Raw genomic sequence first — 18,687 nt, 5'->3', positions numbered from 1 at the left:
ATCAATTTCCCTGCCGTAGCCTTGGCTAGAGCCAGTTTCTGTACTGTCTCTTCTATGTTATGCTTAGCACCAATCGCCTTGACCAGTTCTTCCTCTAATGTAGCAATTAGTCTTATCTTCACCTCTATCTCTGCCTTTTCTGCCTTGTTTCGTCTAATAGATTAACTCATAGTCTCCCCCCTAATACCGGCCTTCAGGGCAGCACAGATTGTCCCAGCCTGCGCAGTCCCTGTACTTATTTCGAGAGTGTCCTTCAGCCAGCCTTCCATGTGTGTCACATATTTACTATCTTGTAGTAGAGCTTGCTCGAATGACCAGCTAGTTGGTTGAATCTGAGAATTTGGGATAGAAATCTCAAGTGCTAGGGGATTATGATCCGATACTACACGTGGCAACCTGCTTATTTTGGAGATGAAGAGAAAAGTAGGAGAGATCAGGAAACAGTGTAATCGTGCTACTGCCTTATCTGGTGCTGAATAATATGTACTGCCACCCCCGCATGCATTTTGTTGTTCCCACATATCTATAAGCCCATTATCATTCATAATTTGAATTAAAGCCCATGGCTTTTCCTCTTTCATCCTACAAACCTGTCAGGGTCATTTTTTCCATAATCCATTTAATCTGTTAATATTAAAATCTCCACACATTATTATTGGAAGAGGCCAGTTGGCCATTTGTATATTGATTTGATTAAATATTTCCGGATCATCAACTGTTGGGGCATATGTTGAGCAAAAAGTAAAGCTCAATCCTGGTGTTTGGCATTCTACCATAGCCCAACGGCCGTAGGAGTCCGTTAGACATTTTTTAGCTACTATAGCCTTAGCCCGAGCAAGTATCGCCACCCCCGTGTCCTAGTTCCTTGTGTGGCGCATGTTAAAAGTTGAAAACCCAGCTGTTCCAATAAGAATTTGCGAGATATCTCAACATGGGTTTCCTGTAAGCATAACACGTCAGTGCGCACAGTTCTTAGATATTCTTTCACATTCCTACGTTTGTTCGCATCATTAAGCCCACATACATTAATGGTGACTATCCGCATAGCATTTCTTTATTTCTCCTTCTTTTTTCCTGCGTATCCTAATCTGATTTTCTTTGTTAGATGAGGATGACTTTTTCTCCCCCTTTTCCCCAACACCCACACCCCACCCTCTCTACAATCCCTCCCCCACTTCCCCCCCCACCCTCCACCCAGCCAAATGAAGCAAGCAGACTTAAGGTCTCTATGATGGAGTCTGATAGTCTGCCTCCCTTTGCCGCATTTTGCATAGATTTAACCTAGATGAGGTACCGAATAAACCTTCCCCCTATACCCCCACCTTACCAATTATATACTGAAATGTACAAAGTTCCTCTCCCCTTTTTCTTTTTCTCCCCCCCTTTTACTGTCCCCCCCTTTATATGCATTCTTGCACATATATCTATAAAAGGGAGAAAAAAAGTCAAAGGGTGTGAGCTACCTTCTCACTAAGGTGTGAATTTCCCGGCTTCAACGTGTCCATATAGGCCTTACCTTGTATTTCGGATGTAAAAACCCTAGGATTATTTTTGTGAATAATCTTCAACCTTGCTGGGTTCATTAGGTAGGCCTGCAAGCCCATTAGTCGACATGGCTCCACCAGCTCTCTCAACCACCATCGTCTCTCAACTGTAATATGACAATAATCAGGGGTGGTAAAAAATGACTGATTCTCAAAAGAGCGTTTAGCATTCGGGCGAGCTTTAGAATAAACCTCTTCTCTCAATAAACAATTCCCAAAGTATATTAGAATCGCTCTAGGTCTTGCTGCTCCCTCCTGAATTCTCAATTGATTTTTCTTCAAAGTTATCGGAAAGCGGTGGACCCTTTGAATTTCCGTTTCCCAATCCCATTGGTTCAATTCTGGGAAAGCCCCCTTCATTAGTTTCAGGGCATAGGCTCTGATGTCATTGCCTTCTGTTCCTTCTTCAATCCCCAGGATCCTGGGATTATTTTGTCTCTGACGATTTTCGAGATGTTCCAGTTTCCATTGTACTTCTGTGAATTGCTTATCGTAGGTACTAAGCTTAGCTGAGTCTTTCACCTGGCAATCTTCAAGGAGGTTTGTACGATCTTCCAGTTGGGCCAGCCTTGTATAGGTGTCTGTGCAGATTTTAGCTACTTTCTTTACAGCCCCTTGTAAATTCTTGGTTGCCAGCCTATTCTTTTTTCCCTCCATTCCTGTCTCTTCCTGAAATTGTTTGATTGATTCGAGTAATGTCGGGAGAGAGGAAGCATCCTCATCTACCCTTGCCACCACCTGTGCTGTATGTTCAGGGTAAATGTTCCTAGTGGCTGAATAATCCCATCTTAATGTTGGGTCCGAATTGTCTCTGCTGGTCCGTCGATGTTCACTGCTAACTTTCTCCAGGGAGTGGGAATCCCTCTGTCTCCTTGACAGTTTCTTTTTTCTTACAACTGTATCCTTCGGTGGGGTTCCAGTACCCACCTCAGAGCTGGAAATTAAGCTAGAGAGCAAGGCATTATCATTATCTTCAGCTTCTGAGGGGGTAACCGCCGACCCATCTGTAACTGAGTAGAATTTATCCCCAAAGTCCTGAGCGTCCTCAGGGCCACTGCTAACAGTAATCTCTTGTACTAGCGTGTTCGTAGTCAGTTGCTCTCCACCTTTAGGATCTGGTGATGCCCCAGTGTTTTTGCTTGCCTCCTCGCTTTCTCCCACAGAAAGCTCTTGTAAACCTTGATATTCCTGAGCAAGTTCATGGGACTGAATGACATCAGCGCTTTCACCCCCTCCATCTTGATCTAAATTGCTTTCACTGCCTTCTGCTGCCTCCCCCCACTGTGTTCCAGGGGTGGTAGCTCTCTGTACTTCCCCAGTGGGAGCTAGTTGGGCCGCATTTTTCGCTAGGGCCGGTAAGCCCTTTTTCGAGGGGTGCCTAGGTAGTTGGAGAAAAGAAACCAGTAATGCTCTAAATACCCCCAGCGTTCGTATCCCCTGGTTTTGGCCCTCTCCCCCGTGTATTGCTGCTGCAGGTGCCAGTCTCAGATTTTCTTTGTTTGTCAGAGCTCTCACCTGGGGTCTGCCCGGCATCTTTTCCAACCTCCTTCCCAGCAGCTTTACCCAGATCCTTTGTCTGTGTCACCCCAATGCCTTTCGGGGGCATTGTTCCTTGTTCCGGAAGATCTGCAGCTTTCCCCCGCGCTCCGCGGGTTATTTTCGGCGGCATCCTCACAAAATCGGCAACTACAGTCACACCAACCACCTCGGATCACAACTCCATTGGAATTCCCCAGGAGAGTCCTGCTCGCAGCGCTCGGGGCTCCATTATCCTTACTGCCTCCGCCGATTCCACCAGCTCCGCAGGCTCTCCTTCTGTGTCAACGAGTGTAGCCCCGCAGCTCCACTAGCACCGCTGATGCCGCGATCAGGATCTCCGTGAAAAGCTCCTCGGCCGCATCGAGGATATCGCTGCCATATACCTCTATCATCGAGGGTGAGTTTCCTTTCGGTTATAATATTTTTTAAGTCTGATCAGAACATCAATTCATATATTATATTCTGCCGGCATCGGGAGCGATCGTTGTCGCTGTCATTCAAACACCATCTTGCTTCCCTGTCAATGCTTTATTTTCTAAGACTATATCTGCCGGAATCGTGTCAACACCACAAATTAGTCTGGGCCAGAACACAGTCAATTTCTTCCACGTCAAATGTTAAATAATGGCGAGTGTGATTCTTTAATATAGCATTATTACTAATCTTTATAGTGGAACTTTAAAAAATGTTTTGAAAATATGCTACTCAGCCATCTTCCTCTATGTGTTTCTAAAGATGGACCACCTTCATCCTTTAGGAGAGGCACCTCCAACATCCTCCAGATTTCCCGGGTATCCTTTTAAACATTGCCCTAGGCAGGTCATCCCATGCTTTCAACCTAAATTCCCTGAATCTCTCTTCTCCTGCTTCTCTATGACTTGCTCTTAGTACTCTTACGTAGCACTGATCCCTTGGGATTGCACATAAGGCAATATGTAACTTGGTGGCTGCCTTGGTACATTTATGGTCCAACCACGATTCCTGGATCGGATCTTTCTCCTTAAAATAACGTGTTAATTGATGTTTAATCCCACTCATGAGTTCTTCTAAATATAGTATAATTTGATCTGGGTGGTGGCACAAAAACCAAGACAGCTCATGATTTCTGGATACTTGGGAACGACCAGAGTCTGAAGGAGGTCTTGCCCTTCCACTTTGTCCCATTTTAGGATATACTCATTATTTCTTACCAATAACGGTTTTGGGACTCGGTCTGTCTGTATATGGGGCTTAAACTTCAACTGCATTTTACAATCCAGAAAAGCGTGGTCGCTAAAAATCGTGAACGTCACCCTTTTGTTATGAAGTGTCATACTTGAGGGCCTCGGGGAGGATTATAAAAATCAATTGTCGAGCCTAAACTTTAATATTTTAACAGTGTTTGCCAAAAGGGCTCTATACCACCTTTTGCCCTGCCTGCCCTGGCTGGAAATGCTGGGCTCTGGAAGTGTCTTAAACCATCCATTGATATTGATCCTGTCTCCCAGGACTCTTGCAGGCAGATAATATCATGTTTATTTATTTCATTCTGCCACTCTGATAGTGCCCTCTTACGACTAAAACCTACAATATTCCATAACATTATCTTAATTTTCTGCAATCCATCATTTCCATTCTCATGTCCATTGTGAATGCTCTTATTCTCTCTAACATCGACTGCCTCCTGAAGTCAATCGCCTTCTACTAGGCTTTTTAGTGGGGCAAACCTATTTTTAGTACTTATCCCATTAGTGCCTCTATGTGGTGATGTCTCCTTCTTGACAGGTACCAGGTTATCCCTTACACCAGCCTGAGTCCTAAAAACGTTGTGTGGTTTGTAAAAAAAAGAAAACTAAAGGTAGGGCATATATATATGTGTTCCTGCTGAAGGTGTAATAGGCAAATGCCCTAACAGCTCCCTCGCCAATACTTGAGCATTAAAATGAATCATGATACAGACCCCTGGTATAGATTTCAGTGATGGTCCAACCCAGGAAATCCTCATAGCCACAATGATGTGCCTCTATATGAAAGAGCCTACTCAGCCAAATTTGGTCAGCCAATGTGATACTTTCCCCATGAGTTGCTCAGTAGTTTCATGTTGGGACGTCCTCAGTTCTGGAACGTGTACCAGTATGAGCACCAGCAGACTTGCTTCGGGTGGGAGAGCAAGGGTCTGCAGGTTAGTTATCTCCTCTCCCCCCTTAAGATATTTCCCCTCCTCTACCTGTCCATTGTGTGTGCCCTTGTTTCTCTCCTCTCATGGGGTGCTTGAGTATCATTTACTACTACAGGCTTCTGACTATTCTGGGAATTAGAGGAAGTGGGGATTAATGTGTGAATTATGTATAACCCCATGGACGTGGCTTTCAAATCTTTTCCCCCAGATTTGGGCCACATGATTTGACAGTAGAGTTTGGAGCCCCTAGTACCTCAATGCCAGTAGTACAAGTACTCGAATTCCATATTAACTCTTCCATCTCAATTAATATCGCTAGTCACTGCTCTAAAGCTTCTAGTCGTGTTATTAAAGGTTGAATTGTGCATGCTATAAGCTGATCTGTCTTTATGAGTATTCCTTTTTCATTTGTGGAGCCCTGGGTATTGACCATATAAATTACATTAGTCACAGCTTTTCTGGATTTCGAGAAGTGCCGCTGTCTAGACCCTCCTCTCTTTCTTTTAACTTATGGTTCTTCTGGTGAAACAGCACTATTATTTGAACCCTCTTCGGCAGTTGGCGGGCGCCTGGTAAAACATCATCTGGGGAAACAGTGTGCGAGTCTCTCGGGGGATTGTCTTTAATAATAATCCCAATATTGGTTTCTTCAAGGGATAATCCCTGTTCTGTCAATTCGATCTCCTTTGACAGTACATTCGCAGGCCCTTACCAGGAAACAGTCAAGAGTCGGGATGGTGTCCCCTCCTGTTTTAAGCTGTTTAGTCTTTCTTTTCACCATAATAGTATGGTCTTGAGTCCCAGGAACTCAGCGTTAGAGGGGTGGCCCTGCATCTGCTGGGCTCTGACAGGCATGGACGCGCCGCTCTTGGCCCGGGCCCAAGCTGCACTTAAAAGTACGAGAGGGGCCTGGCCTTCACCAGGGGCTGCTTGGAACTGTAGTCCTCCCATAGTCTGGCAACGTTTCTGGCGTCCTGGTGATGGCGGTGGCAGTTACTCAAAGAATTGCCACTCCGTCTTTGCTCAACCGAGAAGTCACAGCCAGGAATTAAACATCTGCATCCCAGCAGCAATGCATAGCTGTGACCCCGCTCGTTCATCATCTCTGTATTACACAACCACACTTGAGTGCTTGGAATTTTGATGCATGCTTACCATGATCAAAATAAAGCAAAAGGTCACATTGGGCAAAGTGGTCATAAATCAGCAAAATATAATAACTTCGGCAAACTCTGTGAAGTCAGATGCAGGCCAACAATTGTAGGGGTAGGGGCACGGGAAGCAATGGAAATCCAAAGGCCTTTTCCATTGTTTCTTTTTGCACAATATTACTAATCAGTGTGTTCTGACAACAATTTGCAGCTCTTCCTAGGTCTGAGCTTATACTAGCTGATATAAGCCTTTTGCTCCACAATTCCAAAGCTTGTCTTTTGGTTTCTCCCTATCTAATTTGGAACATTCCACAGTCAGTGGGTGGAAATTTCTAATAGCCCTACAGCCCTTCTGCTTTGGGCTATACAGGTTGGTAAAAGCCCTCTCCCTTATTATAGGCCTGTGTCTGCGTCTCAGGCCTAAGGCTTAGGGCTGGGGTCTTTAACAACTGGTAAAGCATTCGACATAAAAATAACATTGCTGTTACAACTCTTTCCGCACAATGACAGAGCTTGACTTGAATCCTGTATACGTGATAATAATGTTAATTTTTTCTTGTTTGACGAATGTGCCTTGTTAATGGCCATATAGCCTCAAAATACTTTAGGTCAGATATAGATTTCTTGGCTTCTAAAGTGTTATCACTCTTACACCGAAGTAGCAAGCTCCTTTCACTATTTGGTTGCTCACAAGCAACTCCCACTTCCACCTGCCATGCCCAGAAATTGCAACACTTCTATTTGTCGGCCAAGGGTCCAATTCATCAAAGCATCTTTGAAGAGGGTACTAGTAGTGCTCATGTACTGCTTTACACACTCTCAAATGCTAGCCACTGATTTCTAGATGAAAATCTCTGCTATGCTTCTTCCATCTCTTATTTGGACAGCTCTACCGCAAAACTTTGCAAACTTCGCACTTGTAGGTATACCTTTTTGGAGTTAATGTGGGAGGAACAGGGAGTGATGATAGGCAAATGGGGTTATCTGCTACAAAATGAAATCTACTATGATATGACATTTTTAACTCCCAAACGATATAGAAAACTGAATCAACTCATTCCTCAATTCAAACTAATTTTAAGGGTTCTGTCAGCTGGTAGGTTTCACATCTTTGGAGAAACTGCCATTGTACAGTCTTTGGCAGGACTCAAGGTTTTAAAGACTTAAACATGTTGCTATAGTATGCGAATGTCAACGATATACATGATATAATTGGGACTGATCCCAGATCCATTGGCAGAAAAAAATTCGAACAGTTTGAGAATATGCACATTTTGTGAAACTGGATGAAATATTTGCTTTCATCTCTTTACCTTTCTCTAGGTGGGCAAAATCGAGCTCCTACTCGATCACCTCTCAGCACATATACTTTGCAATTGTGGGATATTTGACTGCTGGTAGGGGCAGTCCAATGTCCTCTGAGAATATTTTGCAGGTGTTTCATGGTGGGTTGGGTTAGAGGGATTGGAGGCAGGAATTGAGGTATTGGCGGGAGAAATGGAGGGTTTGGTGGAATAATGAAGGGATTGGGGAGCGATGAATGGATTACTTTTTGATTACGTGAATAACCCAATAGCATACCGAAATTCTGCTTTCCTCTTTGTCAAATCATACAGCAGGGGTGCTGGTCATTCAATTGTATATGTCAGTGACAGATGGAATCCAGCCTAGGTGTTTGACAAGTCATTGTTAACCATACCAGAACATCTAAAGAGAAGTCAAGAATGAAAAACATGAATTCTGAAAGACAATCACAATTCAGTAGGCACTGCACTGACCTGAAATTGTTTGAAAGGTACCATTTAAGGGTATTGCTTTGTGGCCTAGAAGAAAGCTTTTAAATTATAGCATACAGCACATCTACAGAAAAAATTGACCAATGCAGAGCAGTTTTTTTTTATTATGAGCTTCTAAAAATCTTCTGTTAAATAAAAAACTGCTTGGACTGCCATGTACAGATTAATTAATCATCATGAGCTTATCAAGACTGTAGGACATGGACTGCATGAAGAACTTGAACTTGAAAGAGCACAGATTTTTAGCTCTCTCAATTCCGATCAACCAATACTCCTAGATCATTATAGAACTATCAAGTAAACTGCATCCTTATTTTCCTTATGAAAGGTTTTTCTTTCCTAAAACCTCTATATATCGGTTACATCAGGGTGCAAGCTAGGAGATATGTTCTCCACTTTCTGAAACAGAGGTAGAAGGTGTGATTGCTTGACTACCTAATGCTAAGGCTTAGGCTTATGGGGAAGGCTTCAATCCTCAACTCTGACATCTCTGTTTAAAAGTATGTTCCGAGAAGGACTTGTTACACCTTGATTCCGACATGTTATACCTTTTTAAAGCCTGGGTCTTATAAAGCCATTGCTTTGTTAAATAACAGTGATAAAGACCTTTTCCTCAATCGTTCCTCAATCGTTCCCTCGCGAACTAATAGCCTCCGCCGAAGCACATAAGCCTGCACAGTGCAGCACACTGACACTGCTACATTAAGATCTACCTCCTCCACCTCCCCGACTATTGCCTCGTTCCCCCCTCCCTGAAAGAGGTTCAGCTCAAGACAACGTGCACACAAGTAGGTTATTTCAGGACTTCCTTGCTTAACGTTGCACAGCGAGCTGGGACTTCCGAATCAGTATTTATCCTACTGTTTCTTGTGTGATTCTTGCATTACGATAAATAAAGGAATAACCAAAATGGAGGTAAACTGTTGGTTAATCTGTGCATCAACATTAATACACAGATATTAAACAGGGTTTATTCCTAAATTCCCCATCTAGGGCCTCATTATTAAATCAGCGGTTCATTCGCTGGACTGCCGATGCTGTGGTTGCCAGGAAACTGAATAAGCTGCGAATTTCAGACTGCCTCATTCTGAATAGACCGCCGGGGGTCAGTAGTCGGTGGTCTCAACATGGCGGCATGGCTCGACCATTGAGAAGTGTTTGTTTGCGGCCTCTTCCTTTCCGTTCCGCCATCCTTTTCAGGGCGGGGTTGCTGCCATGAAAAGGCTGTGGGAAAGGGAACATGTAATCCAGACGGCAGTTCCTTCCGTGGCATTGCTGACATTCCCGGTCGCCTTCGTCCCCGCAGCACCGTGTGGATCCATGACCCTGGCAGTGTCAGCGGTGTAGTAGCTGGCTGGTGGTGGTGGTGTGACCGTAAAACTTGTAATCTGGCAGTTGGACTGCTGTACTATTAATAAGGCCCCTAGTTAGTTAGTTAGTGATAGGATTTGAAAAGCGCATAGCTGCCTAGGTGCTTCCTAGCACGGAAAAAGGGATACGATACATAGATCAAAGTTTTTTTGTGTTATTGATGAAAAATCCATGTCTTCAGCTTTTTTCTGAAATTTGATTCTGTTTCTAAGAATCTTAGTTCAAGAGGTAGTGTGTTCCACAACTTTGGTGCCACATGTGAAAAGGATCTACCCTAGCCTCTAATATGACATATTTGGCTCAGGTTAGTGATTTAGAGGTGCCCTTGAAGGTCCCTGATGTCATTGTTTTCATAGGGGCTAAAAAGGTATTTAACCTTGAGAGTTGAAATTTCTTATTCTGACGAGCTTAGCTCGTCATGAGCACCTGAGAGGTATATGCCATGACGAGCTGAGCTCGTCATGAGCATGGAAGGGGTTAAACTTCGACTAACAATGTTATATAACCTCATTTGGGACTGAAATCTTAAAAGTGAGCAATGGGGCATCTGCTGATGTTCCCTTTCTCAACTAGCCCCGTTTGTTAGATTTTTATAATCTGTTCATGGCATGCCAAGCCAATTATCCCCTCTTTTTTTCATTTTGTGTTCAGTCCCCCATATTGTACTTATTTATATTTGAAGGAAGATTGAAAGTAATTTAGTGAACTATATTTGGCCAGACAGACAACCGCATCTTATATTGAGAAGTCATATAATGCCAATACCATAAGGAAGACGTTGTTGCTCTGATCTGTGCCTCAAAAATGTGACTTTTCTGAAAACACTGTACATGATCTCGGCCTAAGAATTCTTTAGTATATTTAATAATGCACCTACTACGTGTATGATGTACCATATCGCAAAGCAGAATGTAATGTTTCCTTCAAATGCCTGGCAATTAATCTAGTAAAACAACAAACATTGTTTTTTCATATTCTTTAAAAATGCCTTACCCTTCACTCACAACCTTTACATCAAGATTGATCATTTCTTTAACTCTGGAGATATGGCGTCATTTAGAACATAATACTCAATACACAATCACAGAGATAAACAGTTTCTTTTAAAATAATTTGTGGAGCTTTGGTAAGCTGGTCATGTAAATGAAAAATGTTCTTGGTCTTAATTTTATCAGCTGAGAGCCACTGCGAGATCTCTTTATGGACCTGAAATGTCTTGATCAAAAGAATTAGTGATATATTTGTATATACCAGGCTCCACAAATTGGAGTCTAGCTGTTTGGTATTTATGGCTACAGGGCGAAATTTGAAACACAGAATTTTGGATAACGAATAAATGAAAGGAGGGACGAAGAAGGAGCAAATGTGAATTGCTTTTACATTATCTGAATAGCAAAGATTATATAACCTTATTTTTTCACTGTATGCCAGATATGAACACACAGACTGTGAATTTGAATTGTATGTGTTTGTCTTACAGCCAACTAACCAGTTATTTCGTGGTGATTTCTAAATATCTTCATTGTAAGAAATTAGGTTATTAGTTGAGAGGGCTGGAAGCTACTGCTCAAATAATAAACACAATCCTAGACAGGGTGAATCACAAAAGTTACTACATAAAACTGTGCTTAACCATCTGTCAGGTTGGCACAAAAGTAGTCTGACTTAACTTAGAGGCAATGTGTGAAGTATTTATGCAGCATTAAAAAGTAATAAAGTGAAGCTACAACACAAGAAAAATCCCAATTCTATTTAGAAAAACTGTGTAAAGTTTAACAAACAAAATGACATAAAAACAACAAAAATCCAATAAGTACAACTGGAGTTCAGAGTTTTTAAAGTTTGAGGTGAAAGTAGCTCCAAAAAGGGCCACTGGCCAGTATATGGTCACGCTCGACTGGGACAAAGTCACAAATTCAGGCCCACTGACATGGAGCAAGGATAGGATACAGGGACCAGGTTTGCACTGTGAGGAGTTTACCTTCTCAGTTTCCAAATCCAAGCTGGAGCTTCGTATTGGCGGAGGCTGCAAGGAGGTTGTTGTCTGCACTAGTAGCAGGTCAGTCTATGCAGGAGTTTCCTGTTTGGCGCTAACAGGAGGTCGCTGCGGGAGCTCTACTTTGGCGGGCATTACAGACGGTTTTTTTTTTGGTGCAAAGGGTCTACTCATGAGGAGCCCAAATGTCTAGATTTTTAATTTTCAATTGGTCCGGAGGCAGGAGGAGTACCCTATGATAACAGCAAAGAGTCCAGGACCTAAGGGGCACATATTAAGGATCAGGACTCATTCGAACAGTGGCCAGCAGCAGAGCTTCAGCAGGGTGAGGCAGGTCCAGTTGGAGCTGGGCAGCTGCAGGGAGGCCTCTGGAAGCTTGCTTAGTCCCTGTAGCTCAAGCAAAAGGTTAGTCAACTGACACTTGGCACCATTTCTGGGAGCCTGGGTTTAAGGCAAGCAGGTCCAGCTTCCTTCTTCAGATAGTAGGACAGTACTCCTTCTGAATATTCCACAGGTCCAGGAGTGTTTTGATGGGAGCTTCTGAAGGTGCTATTCTTATTCCCAGTGTTAGCCTGTGGGTCGGGGACATGCCCTTTGTTTAACCTCTCCCCTTTCCTGAGTTAGGCTTCAAACTGTCTAGAATAACAAAGGGCCTAAGGGAGAGCTAGATTAGTCAGTGGCAGGGCAGGCAGTCCTTAGAAGGACTATGTGCTCTACCTTGGCCTGCCGGAGTACCTTCTGTCGTGCTTGCAGGTAGTGCAGAACGCGGCTGCACGGGCAATCTTTGGCCTTGGCCGTGGCTCCCATGCCGCAGGACTTTTGAAGTCTCTTCATTGGCTGCCAATTCGGAAGCGCATCTTGTTCAAGGCTCTCACCACCGCGTACAAGGCACTCCATGGTACCGGTGCACTCTATCTGAGGAAGAGAATTGGTTTTCACCACCAGACCAGTGCCTTACGTTCGGCATCATTGTCTCTGGCCACAGTCCTGAAAATTAGGCGCGCCCGGATAGGGGGTCGCTCCTTTAAATATCTTGCGCCTCGGGCTTGGAATGCCCTGCCGCTGTTCTTAAGAAAGAGTGATACTTTAGTGTCTTTTAGGAAAGAGCTCAAAACGTGGTTGTTCTGTCAATAATTCCTCCCTCTCAGCCAGGGTTGTGTTGTTTAGGTCTGATAGCGCCGGGACACTCTGCCTGAGTAGCTGAGCGCTCAATAAAACTACAGATAACATAACATAACATAACAGAAGTCAAGAACAGGGTGGGCATAGCCTTGAGGCTACCCTTCGAAGCTCAGAAAGGGATGATTGCAACACTTCAGGACATCCTGCTCAGTAGAGGAACATACTGCCCCACACCGGAGGCCCCCCCCCCCCCATGTCTAGATGAAGTACACAACACACCACAGGAGAGTCACCTAGTCACAATTATGTGACCACAGACACTAGCAAAAAGTAACATTTAGTTTAGGTAGAAAATACCAACTTTCTGAAAGTAGCATTTTCAAAAAAAATATGTAACTTAAACCCCAATTTTACAAAGAAAGAGGATGTTAAATAACCATTCAAATGAGTGGAAGAAACATTTCTCTGCCAGTTCCCAACCTGAAGTTATCACTTAATTGTAATAAGGTAACATAGTATTAAACTATGGGAGAGATGGTCCTGCCACATCGAAAAACGACTTCAGGATACACCCTGCCCTATGAATGTTCAGGGCCTGTGTTAGAAATCGGGGTTCTGGTTGGCTAGGGTATACACCTAAGCCAGGCAGAACCCACCACTCTAGTCAAGGTAAGGGAGTTACACACCCAAGATAACCCCTCCTCACCCAAATTAGACCACAATCACATAAATCACTGTAACTGTGCCAACAAGGAAATGGTCATAAACATTTAGTGCGAATAAGGCACATCAGTTGCATGAGTCACCCAGAAAAAATCATCCCTGTATGTGACAAGTAGTTCCTCCTACAACAGCAATGGTTATTCTGGCCAGTATAAATCATACAGCATAACATTAGAGCCTCAACTTGCAACAGTTTGGAGAAAAACATGTAAATGCATGATTCACCACATCCCCATAATTCCCCGCAGAACATAAATCCTAATATGTCATCACAAAACCATAACCATTTGATACAGTGATTTTCATAGGAGCACCCAGGGCACCGAAACTCCTGATCAGGATTATGGTAATGAACAGCCCCTGTGCTTTAATAGTGGCCCCTCTGGACAAATGCAGACATGTCCTGTAGGTCGCAGGGACATCAAAGTGCCTACCAGTGACCAGGCAGTAGCTAATCATTGTCAGAATTTATAAGGAGAGCATATGTACTTTAGCACTGATCAGCAGTGGTAAAGAGCCCAGAATTCTACAGCCAACGAAAACAGGGTCAATAAAATTGGAGGTAAAAGCCAAAATGCTTGGGAATAAACCTGTCAAAATTGCCAAGTCTAACAGCCGGCCTTAGGGGTGACTTAAAGGTAATAAAAAGGAAGGTTTAGTGCTGACAATAGGTTCATTTTGCTAGGTCGAAATGGCAGTTTAAAACTGCACTACAGGTTGCAGTGGAAAGCCTAAGACATGTTTTACAGTCCGCAGCCCCCTAATAGCATTTAACTTACAGGCCCTTAGTACAGGAATTGCCATTTACTAAGTACAGTATATATGCTAGTAGGTGCATACCAATGTGTGTAGGGAGAGATCACACGCAGTTTACCATTGATTAGCAGGGGTAAAGTGCACAGAGTCCTAATGGCAACAAAAATGAGTTCAGCAAAATCAAGGGAGTGAAGGCAAAACATCTTGGGGTAATGCCACACGAAGGATATCGGGTCTAACGTCCATTCCTTACATCTTTACTCATCCCTCGAATAACAAGCTTGACAGAATATAGAGCCTTAATCATTGCTACCATATTTATATTTTCTTGCAAAAATTGTTAAAAAAACTCTTTAAGATAGATGACCCATCAATTAAATAATGCATCATACTGTACTTTCAGCACTTTTAAGACTTTCATTGGGTAATATTTCTTGTTCAATTAGAAAGATTAGCCTTAAAAGTGGATATATTGCATGGAATTGATGTTAAAGGGACATTTTCAAAAAGATTACAAAAATGTATGTGTATTTTAGTTTTTTTATTTGCAGATAAAAAAAGACACAGGGCAAGAAATGGCCAGAAAGTAAGAAAACTGAAAAAAGCAATGGCAGGGAAGAAGAACACAACAAGTTTAAAAGAAACTACAAGAAAAGGTCTGCGCTAAGAAAGAAAGGTTGAGCAGAAAAGGTGAGAAAATGGAAAACATGGCGAGAAATAAAACCGAAGAATACAAATATGGCCAGCTGATACAAGAAGTTGAAGAATACAGATCACAGTGGTTAGCAGTGACGAAGTGGAAGAGAAAATAATTTAGTAAAATGAGAAGGACACAACGAGAAAGAAACAAGATGATAAAAACCAAAGAAAAGAGAGAAAAATTAGTCCTGCATACAAGGAGTGAACCTGAGTTAGAAAAGAGAGACAGCGGGGAAGCACAAAGTTATACAGAAAAGTAGCAAATATATATTAAAGCACTGTATATTGCAGGCTTCAATGTAGAGCCTAAAAAAAGACCAAAGTACATATTGCAGAGTTCTACATGTAATCTACTAGTCACTGGTTCCAGTCATTTTAAAATAGTTAAATGTGTCAATATACAGATTGCAAAAATCTCTATAGACTGCATGGAATTCAGATCTTACTTTCTAATCCCAGTCTGAAACCTACCATAGAAAACTGTATAAGACCTGCAAGTCACATACTATTAAATAATCTAAAAACATAAGAAACTGAAACATCTGAGTACCACCTTTTAAAGTGGCCATCCTGATCTGCTTTCATACTCCCACTCTGCCCATTTTCAGCACTGCCTATACAGCAACACCTGTGCAGATATGCACTGTTTGTCCAGGGGGTTCCCAAAAAACGACGTCTCCTCCTCAGACATCGCCAGCTGCCATGATCTGCTAAACTTGACATTCTCAAACATTTTTCTTTGAAATTTCTTGCACACTGAAATATTTTACAATTAAAAACTCCAGTTCTACTGATAAACTGATAAAGTAGTGCATAAATACTTTTACACTTTGCCTCTAAGTTAAGCCTCACCGCTTTTGTGCCAAACTGCCAGAGGGTTAATTTAGTGACTTTTGATGTTCACCTTAACAAGGATTGTGGCTGTTGCTTGAAAAGGAATTGCACCCCATTCAACAAACAACACAGTTTTTTCACATTAACCAAATGCACTTATCAGCATGGGTACATTAATTAATACATATATGTCTGGTTTTCAGAGAAAATGTCTTGCATGTGATGTGCAAGATCTTCAGATTATGGGCCTGAATTAGAGTTTGGGGTACACATGCTTCATCACAAAAATTGGGCGGACATCCTGTCCATCTTATTACTAGGGCATTGAGTTATAATGCACTTGTATTAAGGTGTGACTGAGTAACAATTCGCCAAACTCTAAATCAGGCCCTAAACTATTAAAAGAACTGAATGTTAATATGAATTCTGCTACGGTCTAACAAGTAGAACTTTCTTTGAAGAGCACCAATTATACTAAAGAAATACCAATTATTCATATTTTTAAAGAACAATACAAAAATCAATCACAGTCTTACCTCTAATCCGGCACAAGATTTGATAGGATAGAGATAAATGTGAGTGAGACTGATGGGATCTTCATCTTTTATTGCTGCTCCCAATACATCAGAGACAGAGTGGCTGTTTTGTTCAGATCTAGGTACAAGTTGCTGGTTGTAGTTCTTCCTACCACTGAGACCGTTCTTTGAAGAAATAGACTCATGCTTCACCTTTGTTATTTTTGAGGTGTCAGTGTGCGCTTCAGCAGGAGGCTGAGATTGCATTGAGTCTGTTATAGCCTTCTCTGGAGTTCTTGAATAGGAGGCATGCATGTCTAACTGAGAGGGACACTTAAGAAATGTGTCTAAGATGAATTTTAGAAAGGACTGTGCATCTTCGAAAGTGGACATGTACCCAAATGATATTCTGATAGACCCAGTAGGGCGCCCATCAATGACATCCACGTCATCTCCACAGACGTGGCCAGCCTGTGAGGAAAGAAGAAAATTAGAGCAAGTTACTAGTCATGAGGTGCTTCTTTCTGGAGTTCTGATCCTCTAATTGTAGCATTGACATATTTCTATTCGAGGTATTTATAATATGCAAACCTAGCAAAACCGAGCAGTGGAGCAATGGAGCATGGTGTGATTATACAACAATGTGAATGTACATTAACAATTCTAAACTGAGAATAGTAAGATTGTTCAAATACAGAAGGGATCAGAAATGTAGTATCATAGAGAAGTGATGTATGAATGTAAGATATGTATTCCAGGATGGAGTGAAGACTGAGGTGGGTTTTGAAACCTTTCGTGAATTGCACCAACAAAGGAACAGGTCTGCGGTACAAAGCAATGTCAGTCCAGAGTCTAGATCTAGATACAGATAAAGCTCTTTGGTGTATATGCTTGTTGTGGGTTTTCTGGATTTTTAGCTTATTAGAGTGTCCAGAAGTGCTCTAGTACTTGTGGGAGACCTAGACATGCTAACTTTAGGAAAAAAACAGCCAGGTTTATTCACGTTTTCAGTGACTAATTGTGACATGGGGCCACAGTTAGCAACGCGCAATGCAATTTCTGCTGCCTGCCTCTGCTGTTTGTGTATGGTCTGCATTAGTGATTAATTAGATAGCTTTGCAGCCATTGTAGGAAAACAGGGATTTTTGTGGATGTCTTCCCACTTTTTACCCCCATCTGGACTGCTAGATGCTGTTTTTTTTACTCTGACAGTGCACTGAAGCCTGCTAACCAGTCCCCAGGGCCAGTGCTCTCTCCCTAAAACTGCAATGTTCTAAATTGGCATCCACAATTGACAAGGGCTTTACCCCCCCCCCCCCTTATGAGTCCCTAGTATGTGGTACCCAGGACATGGGTGGTAAAGGAGTTCCCAGGGATTGTAGCACTGACTGTGCCACCCTTAGTGACCCAAGTAAACTACTGTTAGCAGGCCTTCCATTGCAGGTGGCAGAAACAGTGTAAACTACTCCATTTTGACTTTGCCCTCACTATGTGTGGCATAGTTAATGCATTGTTTTGAATATATATCAGTCACTCCTAAGGCAGGCTTCCTGAGCCCAGGAGACAGGGTGCAGAATATTAAAGGTGTGGGCATGTAAGTGCAAGCTTTGTTAGACTAGAAATGTTCCTGTTTACGCATTATCCTATGTAAGGTAGCATTCGCTGCACCATTTTCTTTTTAGGCGCTATTTTAAATCATGATCAAAACTAATTCTTTGCTATTTCTGTGAAAAGGCCTCAGCTAGGTTTCATTTCTTCAAGGTTGGGTTTTGCTTCACTAATGAATAGACTGTTATTATTAGTGCATACCTTTCTCACTAGATAGAGGCCTTCTCCCACTTGTCTGGTGGCGGGGACAACTGGAGCGGCCTTGAACGTTGTAACTTTATATGAGATATGAGCATTGAGATTGTTTTTCTATTAGCTTTTATTGCTTTGCAGCACCTGCCTGGAAAATTCCATTATGGGCGTGTTCTAGCCGAGTTACGAGATGTACTTAATATATCTCTATGCTTATCAATTTCAGTCCCTCTACAGCACTCCTAGCGACTGGGCTCCGCTCTGAGTGTATTCTGAACAAACAATTATTGGTTTGTATTCTCTACTGTCTGACCAACTCTTCATTTGGTATGGAAGGTTGAGAGGTTGTCATTAGTGACCTGAGTGAGTAGAATCAGGCCACTTCCTTCAGCTTATATGTCCCTACAGTGGCCTATACCATTAAAGTACACTATAAGTAATAGGTGGCCCATAGGATACAATGGCTGGTATTCGGGCAAACCTGGGGTTGCTAGTTCCATTAAGTTACCACCTAAATATGTCGAGTTTGGTATCAAACAACATAACTCATTACCCCTGACATGAATCTAGTGTCAAGGATGAGGTGACATGCTACCTTAGAAGCTGCCCACCTGTTTGTCCCAGCTTCTCTGTGGGCTAGATGGCAGCCCGCACTGCTGCCGCCAAGACAGGTTTTTGATCTC

General features: G+C 42.5%; 1 protein-coding gene across 1 annotated transcript in view; it reads right to left on the bottom strand.

Moving 5' to 3' along the window:
* Window positions 1-18,687, bottom strand: part of LOC144829032 (molybdenum cofactor sulfurase-like) — a 1,966,499-nt gene that overhangs the window by 692,183 nt on the left and 1,255,629 nt on the right. The window contains exon 8 of the mRNA XM_078687750.1: window positions 16,226-16,675. Coding sequence (XP_078543876.1) covers window positions 16,226-16,675 — 450 coding nt within the window. The remainder of the gene's footprint in view (window positions 1-16,225; window positions 16,676-18,687) is intronic.

Source organism: Lissotriton helveticus, chromosome 4_1, assembly GCF_964261635.1.
Source record: "Lissotriton helveticus chromosome 4_1, aLisHel1.1, whole genome shotgun sequence".
NCBI lineage: Eukaryota > Metazoa > Chordata > Amphibia > Caudata > Salamandridae > Lissotriton > Lissotriton helveticus.
The sequence above is the reverse complement of the archived record's forward strand: the minus strand, read 5'-3'. Positions and strand labels throughout refer to the sequence as shown.